Raw genomic sequence first — 17,874 nt, 5'->3', positions numbered from 1 at the left:
GAATAACCAAGGTCTTCTCTATTACAGGCTCACCTTCTCTAGTTTCTTCAGTTTTCCTGGCATTCTATCCAGTGCCACCTTGATGCCCCTTCTAATTACTTTTTAAAAATGAGTTTACAGTTAATTAATTTTAGTTGGAGAAAATTTTAAATGTTAACATACTTTTTATAGGAATTTTTGCTGTTTGCTTAATTTTTATTTGCTTTTAACAATTCTCAATGCTTTTAGGTGTTCTAAATATACCTGGAGGGTAGGAATTAGAATGTCCTCTCTCCCCCTATCTGTAGTTGATACACATATATCTAGAAAATGTCAGAGAATCAGCAAAGACATTAATTGAGGCCATTGGCTTCATTAAAATAACACTGTTCAAAATAAAATTGAAAAAATAAGCAACCTTTCTATTGTTGCAAATTTTGAAAAAAGAAAATTAAGGGGAAATGAAATTACTTAAAATTTCAAAAAGTAATAATTGTATCAAAGTACAAAAATATGATTACAAAATAGTCTCAAAATAATCAATAATTAAATAATTGGAAGGATAATCATTACTCAAGTTTGAGCTATGGCATTATGTTGTAAAATAGTAATTCTACCTAAGTCATAGATATAATAATATAACTGTAGAATGTCCTAGAGTTTACTTTATATACCACTTTATTATAGACCTAGACAAAGTTAAAGAAATTCATTTGGAAAGTCAAAAAGATGTCTAATCTCTGGGGGTGTTTGAAAAAATAATAGTAGTAAACAAAGAAATGTTCTTTCCAGACCTCAAGTTATGTAAGTGATCACTAAAACTATGATGCTGTACAAAACAGAATATATATCAGAGGAATAGATTAGATAAATATGAATCAGAAACAAACTTTTTTGACCTCAAGAAATCTGAGATCAAAACTTCTTGAGGAAAGATTTCCTATTTAATGATAAGTATTGGGAAAAATAGAAAGCAATTTGGCAAAATAATAGATTTGAACTAGCATCTAATAACATGTGCTACAATTAAGTTTCAAATAATTACTTGAGTTAAATATTAATGATCTTGTTAAATAATGGATATTTGGGATAAAATGGACAGAGGCATTTTCCATTACTATACTTATGGAGAAAATTCTTAAGCAAATAAGGAATAGAAAAGGTTCCCAAAGATAAAATAGATAATTTCAGTTACATAAAATTGGAAAACTTTTCTTGGGCAAAAAATCATCACAACTCTTGATAAAAAGGAAAACTTGATTAAGAAAAATTTTGGATTAAATATCTTTAATAGTCTGTGACCTAAGATATTAAGAGAACTAACACAACTATATTAGCTTAAAAGCTATTCTGTAATGGATAAGTGATTAACAACATGAAAGTTTTTCCCAAAGAACTAATTGTAGCAATGCAAGTCGACATAGCTTCAATATTATATCCTGCAAATTGGTAAACTTCATAGAAGAATGAAACAGTTAATATTGGAGGAGTTGTGGGAAGACAGGTACATACCCTGTTGGTTGTATTGCAAATTGATGTAATCATACTAGAAAATAATTTGGAATTATTCTAAGAAAGAATCTAAAATATCTGCCTCCTTTGACCTAGAGATACCATTGCTAGGTGGATCTATATTTATATATTTATATACCTATATCTAAATATCTTCATGTGTACACATGTGTGTGTATGTGTGTATGTATGTATGTATCCATCCATCTCTCTCTCACTCTCACTCACACTCACACACTCACACACTCACACTCACACTCTCTCACACACACACACACACACACACACACACACACACACACACACGGCCAAAGACTGAAAGGTCCCATATATGCCAACATATGCATTACAGTCTTTTTTGTGGTAGTGAAGAACTAGAAATAAAAGTGTCATTCATTTCGTAAATTCTAAAGAAGTTGTGCTTCGTGAATTATTTGAATGTTACTGTGCTGTAAGAAATGACAAATGGGAGATTCAGAGAAATAGGAAGAACCACATGGTTAGAGATAGTGAGCTACAATAGAATGACAACATGCTTAGGGCTGACAGTGATGGAAACTCAGAGAACAACCACCCCAAGTCCTTGAAACTGCCCTTTGTGGATTTCAAATGACCATGACACTTCAGAGGACAGGAACTTTAGTTATAGAAGAGATATGAAATGCTTATACTATCCAAAATAGGCCATGTATTGGTTTTCCTGAGCTATTTCTCCCTTAAAAAAAAATCTTTTACAGTGGGAAAGCTCATTGGAGATAGCAAAGAGGGATAGGATATATTTGAAAATGGATGCCATGTAAAAACAAAGTGCATTAAAATTGTCTAAGCTTTATAGTTATGCTAGTGATAAAACCTATTATTTAATTGTAGTTTTTGAAAGTAGATATGACATAAATCTAGATGAGATTAAGCCTCCTCCCATAATAGAAGGGAAGTATATTAGGATTTAAATTAGGATTTTCTAGATTAGGCATTTCAATTATGCTTCTTAGTATGCGGTTGTTTTGCTCTTATAATTATTCAATACAACAATATCTTTATCACTTTTAGAAAAAAGCAGAAGAAGCTCATAAAATTTTTGAAGGTCTTGGCCCCAAAGTTGAACTGGTAAGTGAGCTGTTGCCTTTTTTCCTGTATCTTTTCTGTGTGCTCCTTATTCTGTCTACCTTTTGTGACTCACTCTTTTCCCCCATCTTTTTAAGGAAAATTGATACCTTTTGTTCTTATATCACATACATTTTTGAATGTAATTATCCCAATCCCCATTTTCCCAGAAAACCTGTGCTTTTAACAAAATTTAAAAGAAATAACAAAACCACATAGAACTTGGTCTGGATAGGAGTTGGTTGGGTCTGTGGGGAATACTTCTATTAACTGTTCCATACCTTCATAGATACTTGTTCTCAGCTACTAGGAAAAAACCAAAAACATTCCTCCCCTGATTCCAGCCTTCTGTCAATCAGCTTCTCCAAATGCCTGCAGAGATTGATGGTCTTAGATGAGAGACTCTGCAGCCATTGTCTGGACCATTGACTTTGCTCCTTTATAGTGTGTTGGCTTGTATTCTTCCAACTTACTCTTTGGTAAACAAGAGTCATATCACCTTTATGCCCACTCAGCCAAATCATTTTAGCCAAACCTGGATGGATGCTTAATGGATCAGTCCAGACTTTTAATTTCATCAGTGGGAAGAACACCTGGTGTGAAAACATCTTCCACCAGTGTAATTTGGCACTTTTTTGTAATTCGTAGTCTTAGAATGTTTCCTAGGTACCAAAAAATAAATGATCTGGCCAGATCACACAGCTAATCAATGTTAGTGATTGGACTTGACCTTATATCAGACTAACTTCAAAGATGGTCTACTATCCATGAAGCAGTACTTTGTTATAAGTAAGAAGACTGACAGGTGTCAGTTTATGATCATTTTTTAAATTACTCTGTAGATGCTTTGACCTGTGAATATCTTTGTATGAGTAACCCATTGCTACTCATTTGTCCTGTTTGGTAGGACAGTAAGAGTATTTCCAGTGCATTTGGGGTTATTATGTTAGGGAAGGAAAGAATCAATAATGATATTAATGGCCTCCTTAAATTTTTATTGAAATTTTAAATGCCCCTGGAGAATATTTTTTTTAGCCATCAGGTATGAGCTCAATTTCTGGACTTTTAAAGAGCATTTTCACTAAAAAGGGGAAAACTAAGGCTAAAGAGATGGCTTTCTGTGGGCACGTGTGGATATAATTTTAGATTTTTAAGCGCAAATATCCCCTAATTTCATGGAATACATTCTATTCCATTCACCATAGACAGCAAGGGCAATCTTTTGGTGATTTCCTTTCTTTTTAATTTTACAGCCACTTTACAACCAACCATCTGATACCAAGGTGTACCATGAAAACATCAAGACGTAAGTATTTCTTGGTCATGGATTCCCATCCTTTAGAGGCCTCCCATAAACACGTGGCTCTTGTCAGTGAGGCTTTTCTCTGTTGGTCACTGCTTGCTAAGATAAGCTCATAGAGGCCTTTGAGACTTGGGCCTTGCTCTCATCTTATGATGTGTTAGCTCCCTTTGATTTCTTGGGGGTTGGGCGAGCAGCTTTGAGTTCCCCAAGACCAAAAGTGACATAGACTATGACATAACCTGGCTGGTTTTATAATCGCTAGTAGAGAGAGGATACTGAACCTTGAAATGGCTTACCTTGAGGCTTGAATTTTTTGCCTCCTGTTTTGTCTTTTTTTCAGTGGAGCACCTGCAAGGCGCATGATGAAGTAAGATAATGAAGCTTTTTCATTTAAGACTAGTGATGACACCGTCCCCCACCAAGCCACATCTGCCATTGCAAAGTAGAAGTGCCACGGATCATTTTATCATTATTCACAATCCTATTCTAGGGAAATCCCTTCCATGACTCTTGCCAGCTACGGTATTTGTAGACCCTTCTGCCATTTAATGTCCTGGTGCCTCGTGCCTTGGAAGCGCTGATTCTCCTCACAAGGGGAGGAGATTGCTCCCCCAGAGTCCTTATCCTTGGTTATTGTAGGATGAGGCCTGGATGAATATCAGTTTGGGGGCTTAGAGCTTAACTGAAATGAAAACGACTTGCGTAACATAATTGCAGTGAGTTGTAGGTCATTAGGGATTTTTCTTTTTTTCTTTTTCTTTTTTAATTTGTTATTTTATGATACTTTCTGGTGAATTATTTGCTAGTTAGTTACCAAAAAAAAAATGAGAATCAGTTCCAATATATTGTTTTCATATACTTTATTGAATGTTTGACTTACCATAATGAGAAGATACATGATTGTTTACTAAATAATTGATGCCAATGGCACATTGATGTTAATTTTTTCTTTTCTTGATGAGAGTACAAGTGAAACAGAAAATCCCGTTGCACTCATGAGCAAGAGCTCATTCAAGAACTGGTGGCAAAGAGCATTTGGCAAAGAATATGTATGAATAACAATTGCCCCTCTGAAATTTGGTCTGAGATACACCTCATTAAATATGAGATTCTCAATAAAATAGTTACACATTCTCACGGACTTCTGTTGTGGGATACTATTATAGTATTAGATTGGAGGAGACTACCCTGACTTATAATAAAATGCAGAAATTTAACATTTAATAAATCCATGTCACATACAAAAGAAGTATCAGATAAAAATCTAGGTGGCTTTGTTTATAACTCCCTCATTTTGATTACTTTGTGCATTATGTTTCCCTCTTGTATAGTTCCTGAGGGGCAGTACTATCTTCTATTTCATTTGTATTCTCTGGTGCCTTCAGTACTTGTCTTTTTGACAGAGTTTTATGATCTATTTGAATTCTTAATAAACTGCCTTTTCAAATAATACCTACAAATAATGATGGATTTGCATTTCTGATTATTTCAGAAGACTAAAATTAGATGGAATTGAATGTATGTGAAATATTTGACCTGCATACAGTTAAATGTATGTTATACACATAGTTATTCAACTTGTACTAGTATAATATACATAATTATTGTTTTCCTATGGTAATAAGTTTATATAGAATTGATAAGGGTGCTACGATAATTCACTGTACTTCTTGGCTACTTAGAATCCACTCTTATTTATGCTATTGCAATGAAACAGTGACATGGGTAATCTAAAAGTCATTTTTGTTTTGCTTGGGGATCTATTTTTGTATTCATTTACTCTTTGCTGCTTCTGTTTGGGGAATTCACAAAACTTTGATTCACAAATCATGCTACAAAGATCAATTCAGATGAAAATGGAGGAAAACTTCATATAGGCCTCCTGCTCAGTTCTTTCTCTTATTTCTAATTAGTTGCTGGAAATGAACTGTGTTACTTTTCAGACCATTGCAAGCTATCTAAAATGAATCGTGTCCTTCTTATGGAAGGAAAGCAGTTAATTTATTCATCTCGGCCTTTCCTGAATAATTGGGTCAAGAGGGGATAGTTTTTCCTAAGGCCCCTCCTGGTTTGGAGCAGACAAAGATTCTGCTTATGGCAAGATGAAAGAGAGGAGGTGATACCATTTTTAATTTGAAAGCTTGATATTTCTGTATTTAACTGGGCAGGAATAATTGACTTTATTTCTGTGAGCTCAATCTATTTGGAAGAGAATAATTATCAAATTTGCCAGTTTTTCAGAAATTGGTAGAAAAATAATTTTGAGATAATTTTGTTATGAAAATTGTTCTCAAGTCCTCTTGACTTGATTTCCCATGTCATTAAATTGTTTGGTGAAGAGAGTAAATCAGTTATTGACTTGTATTGTTTTCTCACTTTCATAAATGATATTTTCTCTTCTAGAAACCAGGTGATGAGGAAAAAACTCATCTTATTTTTTAAAAGAAGAAATCATGCAAGAAAGCAAAGGGTGAGGGCATATCCTTATTGACTTAATGTCTATGAGATTCGTTCAAACCTTTTTGTTTGTTTGCATAGGCAGACACTATGCTCCACATTATTGCCAGGAAGAACAACTGTGTGGAGAGTTGGGCCGATGAGAATGTTGACTTAAATGTAATCGAAGCTGCCACCAACGTTGTGGGGGTGTAGTTTACAGATTTTTGTGTGTCATTCTTAGATTGGTCCGCTATTTGTATGTTCTTTTTCCCCAGCCAGAATAAAACTATTGGTAAGTGGTTTTAAAAATATTTATGAAGGTTAAGTGGGGTGGGCTACACTTTGTCTCCCTTACTTTTAATTTAATGGATTAACTTTGCTTAGATTTCCCTTTCTTCATTGAAAACCTAGTAATGTGATAGAACTATATTTCAATTTGAAAATGGCAAAAAGTATAGTTTCATAGCAGAATTATACCTTAATTTTTTTTTTTAACCCTTACCTTCCGTCTTGGAGTCAATACTGTGTATTGGGCTCCAAGAAGAGTGGTAAGGGCTAGGCAATGGGGGTCAAGTGACTTGCCCAGGGTCACACAGCTGGGAAGTTTCTGAGGCCAGATTTGAACCTAGGACCTCCCATCTCTAGGCCTGACTCTCAATCCACTGAGCTGCTTCCTATACCTTAATTTTTATTAGCCTAATTCATTTTAAAAATAAAGTCAACAAATTTTATCTTTTTTTTTTCACTTTATAGCATTTGCCACAATGATATTTCCTAGGCAAATAGTAGTTTGTCTGTTTACACTTTAAGATATCAAAATAAAATCTATGACATTCTTTAAACCAAAATGAATTTGTAGCTTTATTTTGAAGGTTCTGAATGTGGTACCTTACAAAAACAGAGTCTAGGAATTGCTTAGTAGAAGACTTTAGATAATTTTGTTTGCAATGTTTTTTTGTATTTTATCAAGCCTTATAATTATTTGAAAAAGAATTAACTTCAAAAAATTTCCTCTCTTAATATGTATTACTAATAGAATAGATGTTAATACAAGTATTTATTATAGAATAAAATTAATAGAAAGTTATACTCTATGAGGAGCTCTCAATGAGGAAGTCAGGAAAGCCTCCAAGTTCTAATTTTAGCACAACTTTCACTGCTTAGTTACCTTTGTCAAGTCAGTGAACCCATTGCCTTCATTGTCCTTATTTTTACAGGTCCTATTTCTAATGTTTAGATTCTGAAAAGTTATTTCTTTCTCATCTTTTTTCCCCCCCTAGGTATAGCTTGCTTAGGTGGTTTACCTGAATGAAATTTGAAAATGAACTTTGTTTAAATGCTTTTAAAAGCCCAATTTCTTTCAAAGGACTTTAATAATGAGTCCCTATTTTTTTTTTAATTATACGGTTTCAACTGAGTATGACTTAGTCACCCTCTGTTATTAGCTATTGCCAAAGACTTAAATGCAGGCCAAGTTATAGAGAAGGAGAAATTTGGAATGGCTCAACTGACTCTAGTTTGTGGTGGTGAGATGTATTTAAGTTTTAAAAGCTTTTTTCCTGTTACTAACCTGCTCTTAGGAATAGTCTATTGTGTTGTCAAATAGTCTAACCTATGGTGTAGACAAACTAAAAGTGTAAAACTCACAGAGGAATGATAATATGCTGTGACTACTTTTACCTAATTAAGTTAGACAAAGAAACTGCCATATACTTTGACCTTTCAGAACAATGATGTTACCATTAATGACTTGCATATTGATCAAATTCTCTTTTTCTTCTCCCTTTCTGTTAAACCCCTATCTTTCATCTTAGAATCAATAGGAAGAATTGTGGCAAGGGCTAGGCAATGGGGGTTAAGTGACTTGCCCAGGGTAACATAGCTAAGAAGTTTCTAAGGTCAGTTTTGAAAACAGGACAGCCCTTTCTTGATTTGCCTCTCAGCCCACTGAGCCACCTAGCTGCCCCTGATCAAATTCCATTTTTTAAAGAATAACTTCTTTTAACAAAGTAACATTTTATTGCTCCCTTAGGGTAATGTTATTCAAAGTCTTTCAGTTATATTTTGTCCATAATTCATTTCTCCTTTCCATATTTTATAGGAACAAAAAATCTGCCAGCGTTATGATCAGCTCATGGAGGCATGGGAGAAAAAAGTGGACAGAATAGAGAATAATCCTCGGAGGAAAGCTAAGGAGAGTAAAACCAGAGAATACTATGAAAAACAATTTCCAGAAATTCGAAAGCAAAGGGAACAACAAGAGAGATTTCAGAGGTAGTAATGAATGGTTATACTAGTTTTTCAGTTAAAAATTTGACTGTCACTATACAATATGGTAGATTTTCTTTAACTATTGATTTAAAGAAATTTAAGTATTTACTATAAATTTACTATAAGTTAAGGTTTACTATATTTAGAATCAAATAATTGTTATCCACTTGTTATTTTTGTAAAATTTTCTCAATTATTTATTTAACTTGTGGCCAAATCTGAGTAGAGATAATAATTTAAAATGGTTACCTCGTTCTTACATGTCATCTGCTTTGGGAATGTCAGTGAATAAGTATGAGCTCATCTAACTTTTGACATTAGGATTACTAAAACAATGCTTCTGAAGAGGTTTATGATGATACTGATTCTTTACAAGCTGTCCAGTTTTAAGAAATTCTTTGTTTTTGGTCATCTAATTTTTGGTTTATTTTTCCTTTTACAAAGTAGATATTTACAAAAAAGAATTTAAATTCTTTAGTTTTCTTTGTTTCTTGCAAGCCAGAATTATGCGAACCCTTTTCATTCTACTTTAGTTTCTATATTGAAGGGTTAAAAAAAATTTTTTTTTATACATTTGGCATATTTCTCAGCCTGCAATACTACTCTTGGCTGTAAGGCAGACCAGTGGCTCCTGTCTGAAGTTTAGATGGAATCAGCAGCTGTAAAAAACCCAACAACTGACACTAAGAATACTTTTCCAGAAGGTTCTCCCATATGTGCACTTGTTGAGCACATGGCCTTTAAATCTTTGGATCAGCTTTTAAATAGTTACTCATTTACATGGTGATAGCCTCATGTTACCTAGCGTATTCATTTTAAAGTTTTTCGTGTTCATTTTTGTTTTAACAAATTATTAATTTCTTAAAATACTCTTTAAGAAGTTAATTGAATGTGTTTTAAAATGTAAAGATTTTCTAATCTGCCTGAACTTGTCTTGTGTCAAGGGTTGGACAGAGAGGAGCTGGTCTTTCTGCCACCATTGCTCGAAGTGAGCATGAGATATCTGAAATCATTGATGGCCTCTCTGAGCAGGAGGTAAGACTAGTGATTGGTCTTTACAAGAGTCTGTTCCAGAAGTATCTTGGTACTGTTTTCAATCTTGATCCCTGGCGAGCTAGAGGTCTGTGAATGATTGAGTCTATCTTTTCTGTGCATTTCCTCATAAGCATTACCCTGCTCTTTATCCCTCCGATGCTGATCTAGACTTTATTTACAGATTTAATGGCAGAATTAGTTCTTCATGGTTTGCACAAAAGAAGAGCTAAAGTGAGGATCATCAGAAAGGGCAGCTAATTTAAACCTCTTAATGAACTCCTTAGGATCTGTGGTTGAATTTCTTTTGATGCAATTTAGTTGAAACAAACACTTTCTAGTCCATAAGTCTAGGAGGTTAAAAAGTCCAAGTCCAGTTTGCCTATAATTAGTTAAGTGAAAAGAATGTAATCTAATAACAAAGAACATTACATAATTTAATGTAATCTCTGTGGAGGAATTATAATGGATTTGAATTAGCCCTTTTGTGTCTTTCATTCCCTTTTTACCTTTTTCATTTAATTCTCTTGGCTTCTTTATCTTTAGATTTGTAGCATTTAGGTTTTGGGGTGATTTAGGTGGTTAGATTATTTGATAAGTGGTAAGGGGAGTTTAAAAGTGAGTCATGACTTCTGGGTTCAGATCCTGAGGTATTTATTATTATTAGCTTGTGTAATAGGCAAGTTAGCCTCAGTCTTCCCATCTGTAAAAACCCATGTATTGATGGTCTATTCCAGCTAACCACAGAATCATAATGTAGAACTGGAAGGTGTCTCAGATCCTCTCTACTTCAACTCTTTGTTTGATAGATAAGGAAATGGGCTCAGAGCTGAGAATTATCTTTCAGAATTCTTTGCAAATGAGAAGCATCTGAAATGTGAATTGATGTCAGTCCTTGAACTAGACTATTGATGGTATGATACTTGAAGAAGAAACAATACATACCATTATATAAATTTTTCCCATGTAACCAAAGTGATAAAACAGTTCTTAGCCATGGACCATTCCTTGGCATTGTAAAGTTTTTCAAAATACTCTTTGTTATGATATTTGTCCTCTTGGAAATTCTTCCATCTACCTATGAAATATTTGACTGTGTTTGCACCAGTCATGAATTCACACAACTTTAAAGTGATGAAGTCACTCTTCAAGAGGCCCTTAAAAGTTACTGTGCAGCTTTCCAAATATCCCCAGTCTTTTATCTCCCTATTCCCAACTCTACTAAGGGGGTCCCATTATTAATGTGTGAGCATATGCAGTGTATCCATGGAATTGATCTCATTTTGCAAAATGAATTCAGACAATAGAGACGTGATGAAAGAGCACACTTGCATTTTTGTGTATATGAGAAAGCTTTCCTACAAATAATTGTTCTCCTGTTTGTTCTTGTCCTCTGCAATCATAAGGTGCTATTTAGAGAGAAGACATAGTTTTGATACCTTTTTTTTAAAAATCACTAGATTTTGAGTCAGAAGGTATACATGTGAATCCTGATTTGACTTTAATGACTTTCCTATATTTTTTTTTTTTTAAACCCTTACCTTCCGTCTTGGAGTCAATACTGTGTATTGGCTCCAAGGCAGAAGAGTGGTAAGGGTAGGCAATGGGGGTCAAGTGACTTGCCCAGGGTCACACAGCTAGGAAGTGGCTGAGGCCAGATTTGAACCTAGGACCTCCCGTCTCTAGGCCTGGCTCTCAATCCACTGAGCTACCTAGCTGCCCCCTTATTTTTGTTTTTTAATCTGTATAATGGGTTTTATAAGAATACTCTGTGTCTACCTCACAGTATTATGGGGATCAGATGAGAAAACTGTAAAACTGTCTAAAACAGTAAGTAAACTACTATATTAAATCAGCACTTATTGTCATTAAGCAACATTCTGGCCATAGTTAATAAATAGGGTAGAAGTAATTTGAATGGGTCTGACAAATTTTTACTTGAAATCAGCTCCTCAGGTATAAGGACCAGACTTTATTTAGAAGGCTTAGATTTAGATCCATCCCTACCCATGACACTTCCTAGTAGAGTCATGGACAAATCATTTAACTATTTAGAAGCCACACTTCCCATTCTCCAGAAAGGCAACAATCCTTTTATCGCATACCATCTAGGATGCTTGTGGAGAACTCACTTTGCAAATGAGAAAGAAGCATGACTATTCTGTGTGTAATTTAGTGAGTAGTTTCAAGTTTGAATTGGAAGGATCTAAGTTAATAAAGAGATATATTTGATTAAACAACTATTGAGTTAGTTTAAAATGTAGTATCTTAAGGTTTGCAATCTATTTTGATGAAGACACAACCCTCCAGGGCAGTGATGGTGAACCTTTCAGAGACCAAGTGCTAAGTGCTTCCCCCCCTCTTCCCCAGTGCTATGTGTGGCCACATCCCTCCCACCCCCACCCTCACCACACACACAGGGGAGGGTAAAAACCCTCCCATTGAACTCCTGTGCAGAGGGGCAAGTGAAGTGAGGACTGTCCTCAGTGAATAGAGAGGGGGAAGGGGAGTGGCTTGAGCTTTCTGCTCCCCTCTAGCTCTGCTTCTTATGAGCTGCTCACCTCACCCCTTGTGAACTCCCATTGAACTGCTGGACAGAAGGGCCAAGGATGTGAAAAAATGTCATTAGGCACTACAGAGACGGGGAAGTAGCTCTGCCCGACTCCCTTTGCCTTTGTAGTAATAAACTGAGGGGTGGGGAGTGGGGGGTGGCCGTGTGCCTATAGAGAGCACTTTGCATGCCATCTTTGGGACCCATGCCTTGGATTTGCCATCACTGCTCTAGGATCTCATTTTCTTTATTTTTGACATGAGAGAATTGAAATAGATGATTGCTAAGGTTCCTTCTAGCTCCTCCATGCTGCAGATTTATACCTTATCATCTAGAAAGGGTGAGATGGTGGAGGTAGAGTTCATCCTGAAAAAGAATCTCTTTAATCACTGGTTATCCAGATTTTTGTTTGGAGAAATTGAATGAGGAAGAGCTTCTGACTGTGCAAACAGCTCATTTCTATCAAGCTTTAATTTCTTTTTTTGGAATTGTAACTCCCTCGTTTTACTTATAGTTCTGCCAAACAAAGCAAGTTGAGTCATTCTTCCACTTAACAACATTTGAAACACTTATGCAACTATCACGTACTCACCAAGCCTTTTCTCTAGAACTAGATGTCTGTAGGTCGTCTTTCAACCTGAGAGCCTTCACCATACCATTTGTGTTTCCTTTGAATATACTGTTACATAGCAGTGTTCTCCCTAAGTTATACCACTTGGAATTGGACAGTCCATTTCAAATGTATCCTAGATTGATCCCTTGTTAGCATGAGACAGCTTCATGGCTCTTCTCTTAACACTGTTTTCGGTGATGTTTGCTACCTTTCAAACCATTCTCTTGACACTTGGAGAATCTTTAAGTAAATCTCTTTTTGGAGACACAAAGGGGATTACATTCATTACTAGTCTGGTTCATCTTATTTGATGCTGCCTGGTATGCTGGCCTGTCAAACTTCTTTCTGAACTCTGATTATCACCCAGGATGTTACTAATTTCCCCTCCCTACTCTGTGTCACATGTAGATTTAATAAGCCCACCTTTGTACCATCAAAGATCATTGATAAAAAAAATTTGCACTAGAGAGCAGGGTCCAACACAGATCTCCAGAATCTTCTACAAGAGAATTCTTTTTCACTTGACAGTGGGCCATTTAGAAAGATCCAAACAGACTTAATCATACTGTTATCTCCAAAATCATTAAGTTTTTTCTGGGGAAAAAAAAAGGGAAAAACTGCATGATCAGATAAGCTGTACAATTTTGAATTTGACTAGGACTTAAGATCATGTTTATTGCTGTATAGTGTACAGATTTTATACTCTTACAGAAAATTTACAATTCTGTAGTAATTCTCCTATTCTCTATTTTCTAAGATTACTTGAAAGCCTTAGTAATTGCATCTTTCAAGTCTGTATTATGGTGCTTACCAGAACTGTGCTATTGAACATGTAGCTCGTGAGGTCAAAACTTGGAAATCTGATCTGCCTATACATGCACAGGAACTGTACAAAGACAATTACAAAACTCTTTGCACAAATAAAGAGTTCTAAATCATTGGAGAAATCTTAGTTGCTCTTGGGCAGCCCAAACTTTTATAATCAAAATGGCAATACTCAAATTTTTCTCAGTTACCAACTCCTCTTTTTTCTTCCTCTTCAGAATTGTTTTCTGAATTAAATTTGTAGAGAGTCTTGCCCCTCCTGGGCCTGACTTCCTCTATAGAATTTAATCCTTTGGGATCTATGTGTCTTATCCTCGGAACTCTCTGAAATCTGTTTTCCCAGAGTACATATTAGAATATTTTTGACTTTATTCTGTTTCTGTATGAGATCCAAGGTGTAATGTTTGCCTCGTTTCTTTCTATTTCAACCCTTGAAATCTGTTCTTTATTGTAAGAATCAGCTCAGGTTTAGTGCTTCCCTTTTTTAATTTCTTCTACTTTCTGAAGGACAAATATAATTAAGACAAGTCAATAAATTAATAGACACATTGTATTTTGCATAGACATCCTGAGTACATGTTTTGAAAACTAAAGTGGTTGGCTCACATATAGTGCCTACTATGTGCCAGGCACTATGCCAAACAGTTTATAAATACTCTGTCGTTTGATTCTTAACAACAAACTGGGGGGTGGGTTTGTTGTAGTTGTTATTTTTAGAGATAATGGAAACTGAGACAAAGAGGTTATATTAATTTCACAAGGTGACATAGGTAATAAATGCCTGAGCCTGCATATGGATTCAGGTCTTCCTGATTCTAGGCCTGGTGTTAGCTCCACTGAGCCATCTATTTATCCCTGTTATTACTTCTTACTGTACCGTCTTAGCACTTTTTTCTTCCCCTTCTCTTTTCTTGCTCCTTAGCTGTATTTTTTCATTTTTTTTATAGATGTCTGAAGTCTTAGATTTTTTTTACATACTTTATTTGAAATTATTCTCCAAAATAATATTTTTACTTTGAAAATTTGAATATTGTTTTTAAAATGTGCTTTCCCATAGCCCTTTCCCAGCTGTTCTGATTCTTTTGCTGTTAGAATATGCCTTTTCTGTAGCACATGCTGTTTTAAATATTATCCCAAATAAACTACTTTTTTTTTTCTTTGTAGAACAATGAAAAACAAATGCGTCAACTCTCTGTCATTCCACCCATGATGTTTGATGCCGAACAAAGAAGGGTGAAGTTTATCAACATGAATGGTCTCATGGAGGATCCCATGAAGGTTTATAAAGACAGGCAGTTCATGAATGTTTGGACTGACCATGAAAAGGAGATCTTTAAGGAAAAGTAACTAGACTTTAATAATTCTTTTCAAGAGACTACTGTAACTTAAATGAAACTTTAGCTCTACCTCTTTATTATTAAATCATAAACATTTGTTAAATGCTTACTGTACCTCAAGATGCAAAAAGTAGTCTTTGCTCTCAAGCAGCCTATTTGATTTTTAGGAAAACTACATATCAGTAGACACAAAATAAATAGAAAATATTGGGGAATGGGCGGGACATGCCACCAAATGGAGAGGATCACACAGAACTTTTTTTTTAATAGGTGGCACATAGACTTACCCTTAAATGAAACTAGAGAGTCTCCAAAAAGATAGAGATGAGGGAAGGGAATGTATATTGGAGGCATCATGGACAGCCTGGCCAAAGATCTGGAGATAGGAAATGGAATATTGAGTGTGAAGGGCAGTAATACGTCAGTTTTGCTGGAATATATGAAGGAGAGTCATCTGTAATCAGTCTGGAAAGATGTGTTAGGGCCCAGTTTTAAAGTGTAAATTAGAAGAACTCATGTTTTATCCTTGAGACTGTTGGGAGGCCGAAGAACTTTTTGAGCAGAGGAATGACATGAGTAGATCTGTTGATATAAATATAATTTAAACACTTGTATAGAAAATGAACAGGAAGGGGTGTGTTTGGAGACTGATTTTTCTGCCTCCCAATTCAGAGAGTATTGATTTATAGGAGAGATGATGAAGGGTTAATTTAGTATGGTAGAAGTAAGACAAAAAGTACAGCTATGAGAGATGTTATGGAAGTATAATCAACAACATTGACTAACAGATTGGAATTAGGGGGAGGAAGAGAATGAAGAATTGAGTCCATATCCAAGATTATAAATTTAGGTCCCTTGAAAAATGATCATGGGCGAATAGTAAGTTTCAGCACTGGGAAGTGTCTTATGGAATAAAGTTGTTCTTTTTATGGGCATGTTGAGTTTTCAGTGCCTAGTGTGGGTATTCAGCTGGAGATGTCCATTGGTATTATAGGGCTGGAGCTGATTCTAGAGACCAAGGCTAAATATATAGCTTTGGCAGTTGACTGCATAGATATGATAGCTGAGCCAATGTAAGTTGATGAGGTTGGAGAACATAGAAGGGTCCAGTGCAGACCCCTGTTATAGCTCCCTGGCATAGCCTTTTCAATCAAAGATCAATCAAAGGAAATGGGACACTTATTCATCCATTTTTTCATGTAGAAAAAATGGGGAAGAGCAATATTATTAAAAAACCATGAAGGAGAAAATAAGCTAGAAGGAAGTATTCCGCAAAAATTGTCATATGCTACAAAGGGATAAAGAGAGATGACCAAGAATAGACCATTGGGTTTGACAAAGTGTCATTTGTAACTTGGGAAAAGGCAATTTTACTTCCAAGGTGACTGGAAATGAGATTACAAGGTATTGAGAAGTGAGAAAATGAAAGCACTAAATGTAAATAGCTTTTCCCAGGAAGCTGAAGTATATAACAGGAAAGGAGAGGAGAGGAGAGGAGAGGGGACAGGAGAGGAGGGGAAAGAGGAAAGAGTCCAGGATAATCCTGGGAGATATAATATAGAAGTTCCCAAACTTCCTCAGTTCTCCATGTGCTTAGTGTCTCAGTCATTTTTTTCATGGCATCTTTAGGTCAAAAGAAATATCTAGAAGTTCCATTTATTAAGTAGTTATTTCCAAACAATTTAATAAGTATTTCTGTCCTAACAATTTTTTGTAGTTATATGAAAAGACAATTCATATAAATTGAAAAATTTTTTTAAATTTCATTTTTTTCAACCCTTACCTTCTGTCTTGTAATTAATTCTGTATATTGCTTCCAAGGAAGAAGAGTGGTAAGGGCTAAGCAATGGGGGTTAGGTGACTTGTCCAGGGTCACACAGCTAGGAAGCGTCTGAGGCCAGATTTGAACCTGGGATCTCCCGTCTCTAGGTCTGGCTTTCAATCCACAGAGCCATGCAGCCCCTTAAATTTCATTCTCAAATAACAATGATTATTCTTAGTATGGGGATGTTATATGTAGGCTTTTTGGGCACTGCATAACTTCTTTAACTTTGGAATCAAACTGGGTACCACCACATTTGCTTTTTGTTACGTTGGTTTTCTATATGGTTTTTATTGTAGCAGCCATGAAGAAACCTATCTTTCCAAAGATATGACATGGAAAGTGAGAAACTTTAAAAAGTTACTGATGTAACCAAAAGCACAAGTAAACAAAAATATAACTCAAACACTCAAGCATCACCAAAAGGAAGTATCACACTGTTTAATGATGAAACCACAAACGACTTTGAGCTAGTAGTTCTTGCAGTGTCCCAACAGATGGATAGCATTGCTTTTCCCTCAAAATTTAAGTATTCCCAGCAGCCCTTGGATTCCCCTGCCACCCCCTATGGCACCTACGTACCCAGTTTGGGAACTGTAGGTAGATTATAATTAATTGAGGCATTTTTAAAAAAGTTGGGCTGTAGAGCAAGATATGTTTATAAAGTGATTAAATTTAGTGCGTTAATTTTATGACTTTTATTTCTACTGAAAGTTTGCAGTTTTTTCAGTTGTTGCAGTTTATACTGTCTCTAGGTTAGAAGATTGCCTCCTACTTGGTTGTTATCAGTGGGTGTTGGGGCATGATGTTTTAGATCAGTGGTTCTCAACCTTTCTAATGCCGGGACCCCGCAATACAGTTCCTCATGTTGCAGTGACCCCAAACCAAAAAATTATTTTGGTGGCTACTTCAAAACTGTGATTTTGCTACAGTTATGATTCGGAATGTAAATACCTGATATGCATTATGTCTTCTCATTGCTACAAATTGAGAGGTTGAGAACCGCAGGTTTAGATGAATATGTCCCGTGTGGGGTTTGGGCTGATTTCTCTGTAAGGCTACACTTCCATTTCTAAATCTGTGATC

General features: G+C 35.5%; 1 protein-coding gene across 21 annotated transcripts in view; it reads left to right on the top strand.

Moving 5' to 3' along the window:
• Positions 1 to 17,874, top strand: part of NCOR1 (nuclear receptor corepressor 1) — a 179,951-nt gene that overhangs the window by 62,269 nt on the left and 99,808 nt on the right. For 16 of the 21 annotated variants that reach the window (XM_056819665.1, XM_056819676.1, XM_056819681.1 and 13 more), the window contains exons 7-13: positions 2,542 to 2,598; positions 3,849 to 3,901; positions 4,239 to 4,265; positions 6,302 to 6,368; positions 8,439 to 8,611; positions 9,553 to 9,643; positions 14,794 to 14,972. In XM_056819665.1, coding sequence (XP_056675643.1) covers positions 2,542 to 2,598; positions 3,849 to 3,901; positions 4,239 to 4,265; positions 6,302 to 6,368; positions 8,439 to 8,611; positions 9,553 to 9,643; positions 14,794 to 14,972 — 647 coding nt within the window. The other 5 variants (XM_056819669.1, XM_056819678.1, XM_056819677.1 and 2 more) reach the window with 2 other exon arrangements.

This window comes from Monodelphis domestica, chromosome 2, assembly GCF_027887165.1.
Source record: "Monodelphis domestica isolate mMonDom1 chromosome 2, mMonDom1.pri, whole genome shotgun sequence".
Classification (NCBI taxonomy): domain Eukaryota; kingdom Metazoa; phylum Chordata; class Mammalia; order Didelphimorphia; family Didelphidae; genus Monodelphis; species Monodelphis domestica.
The sequence above is the reverse complement of the archived record's forward strand: the minus strand, read 5'-3'. Positions and strand labels throughout refer to the sequence as shown.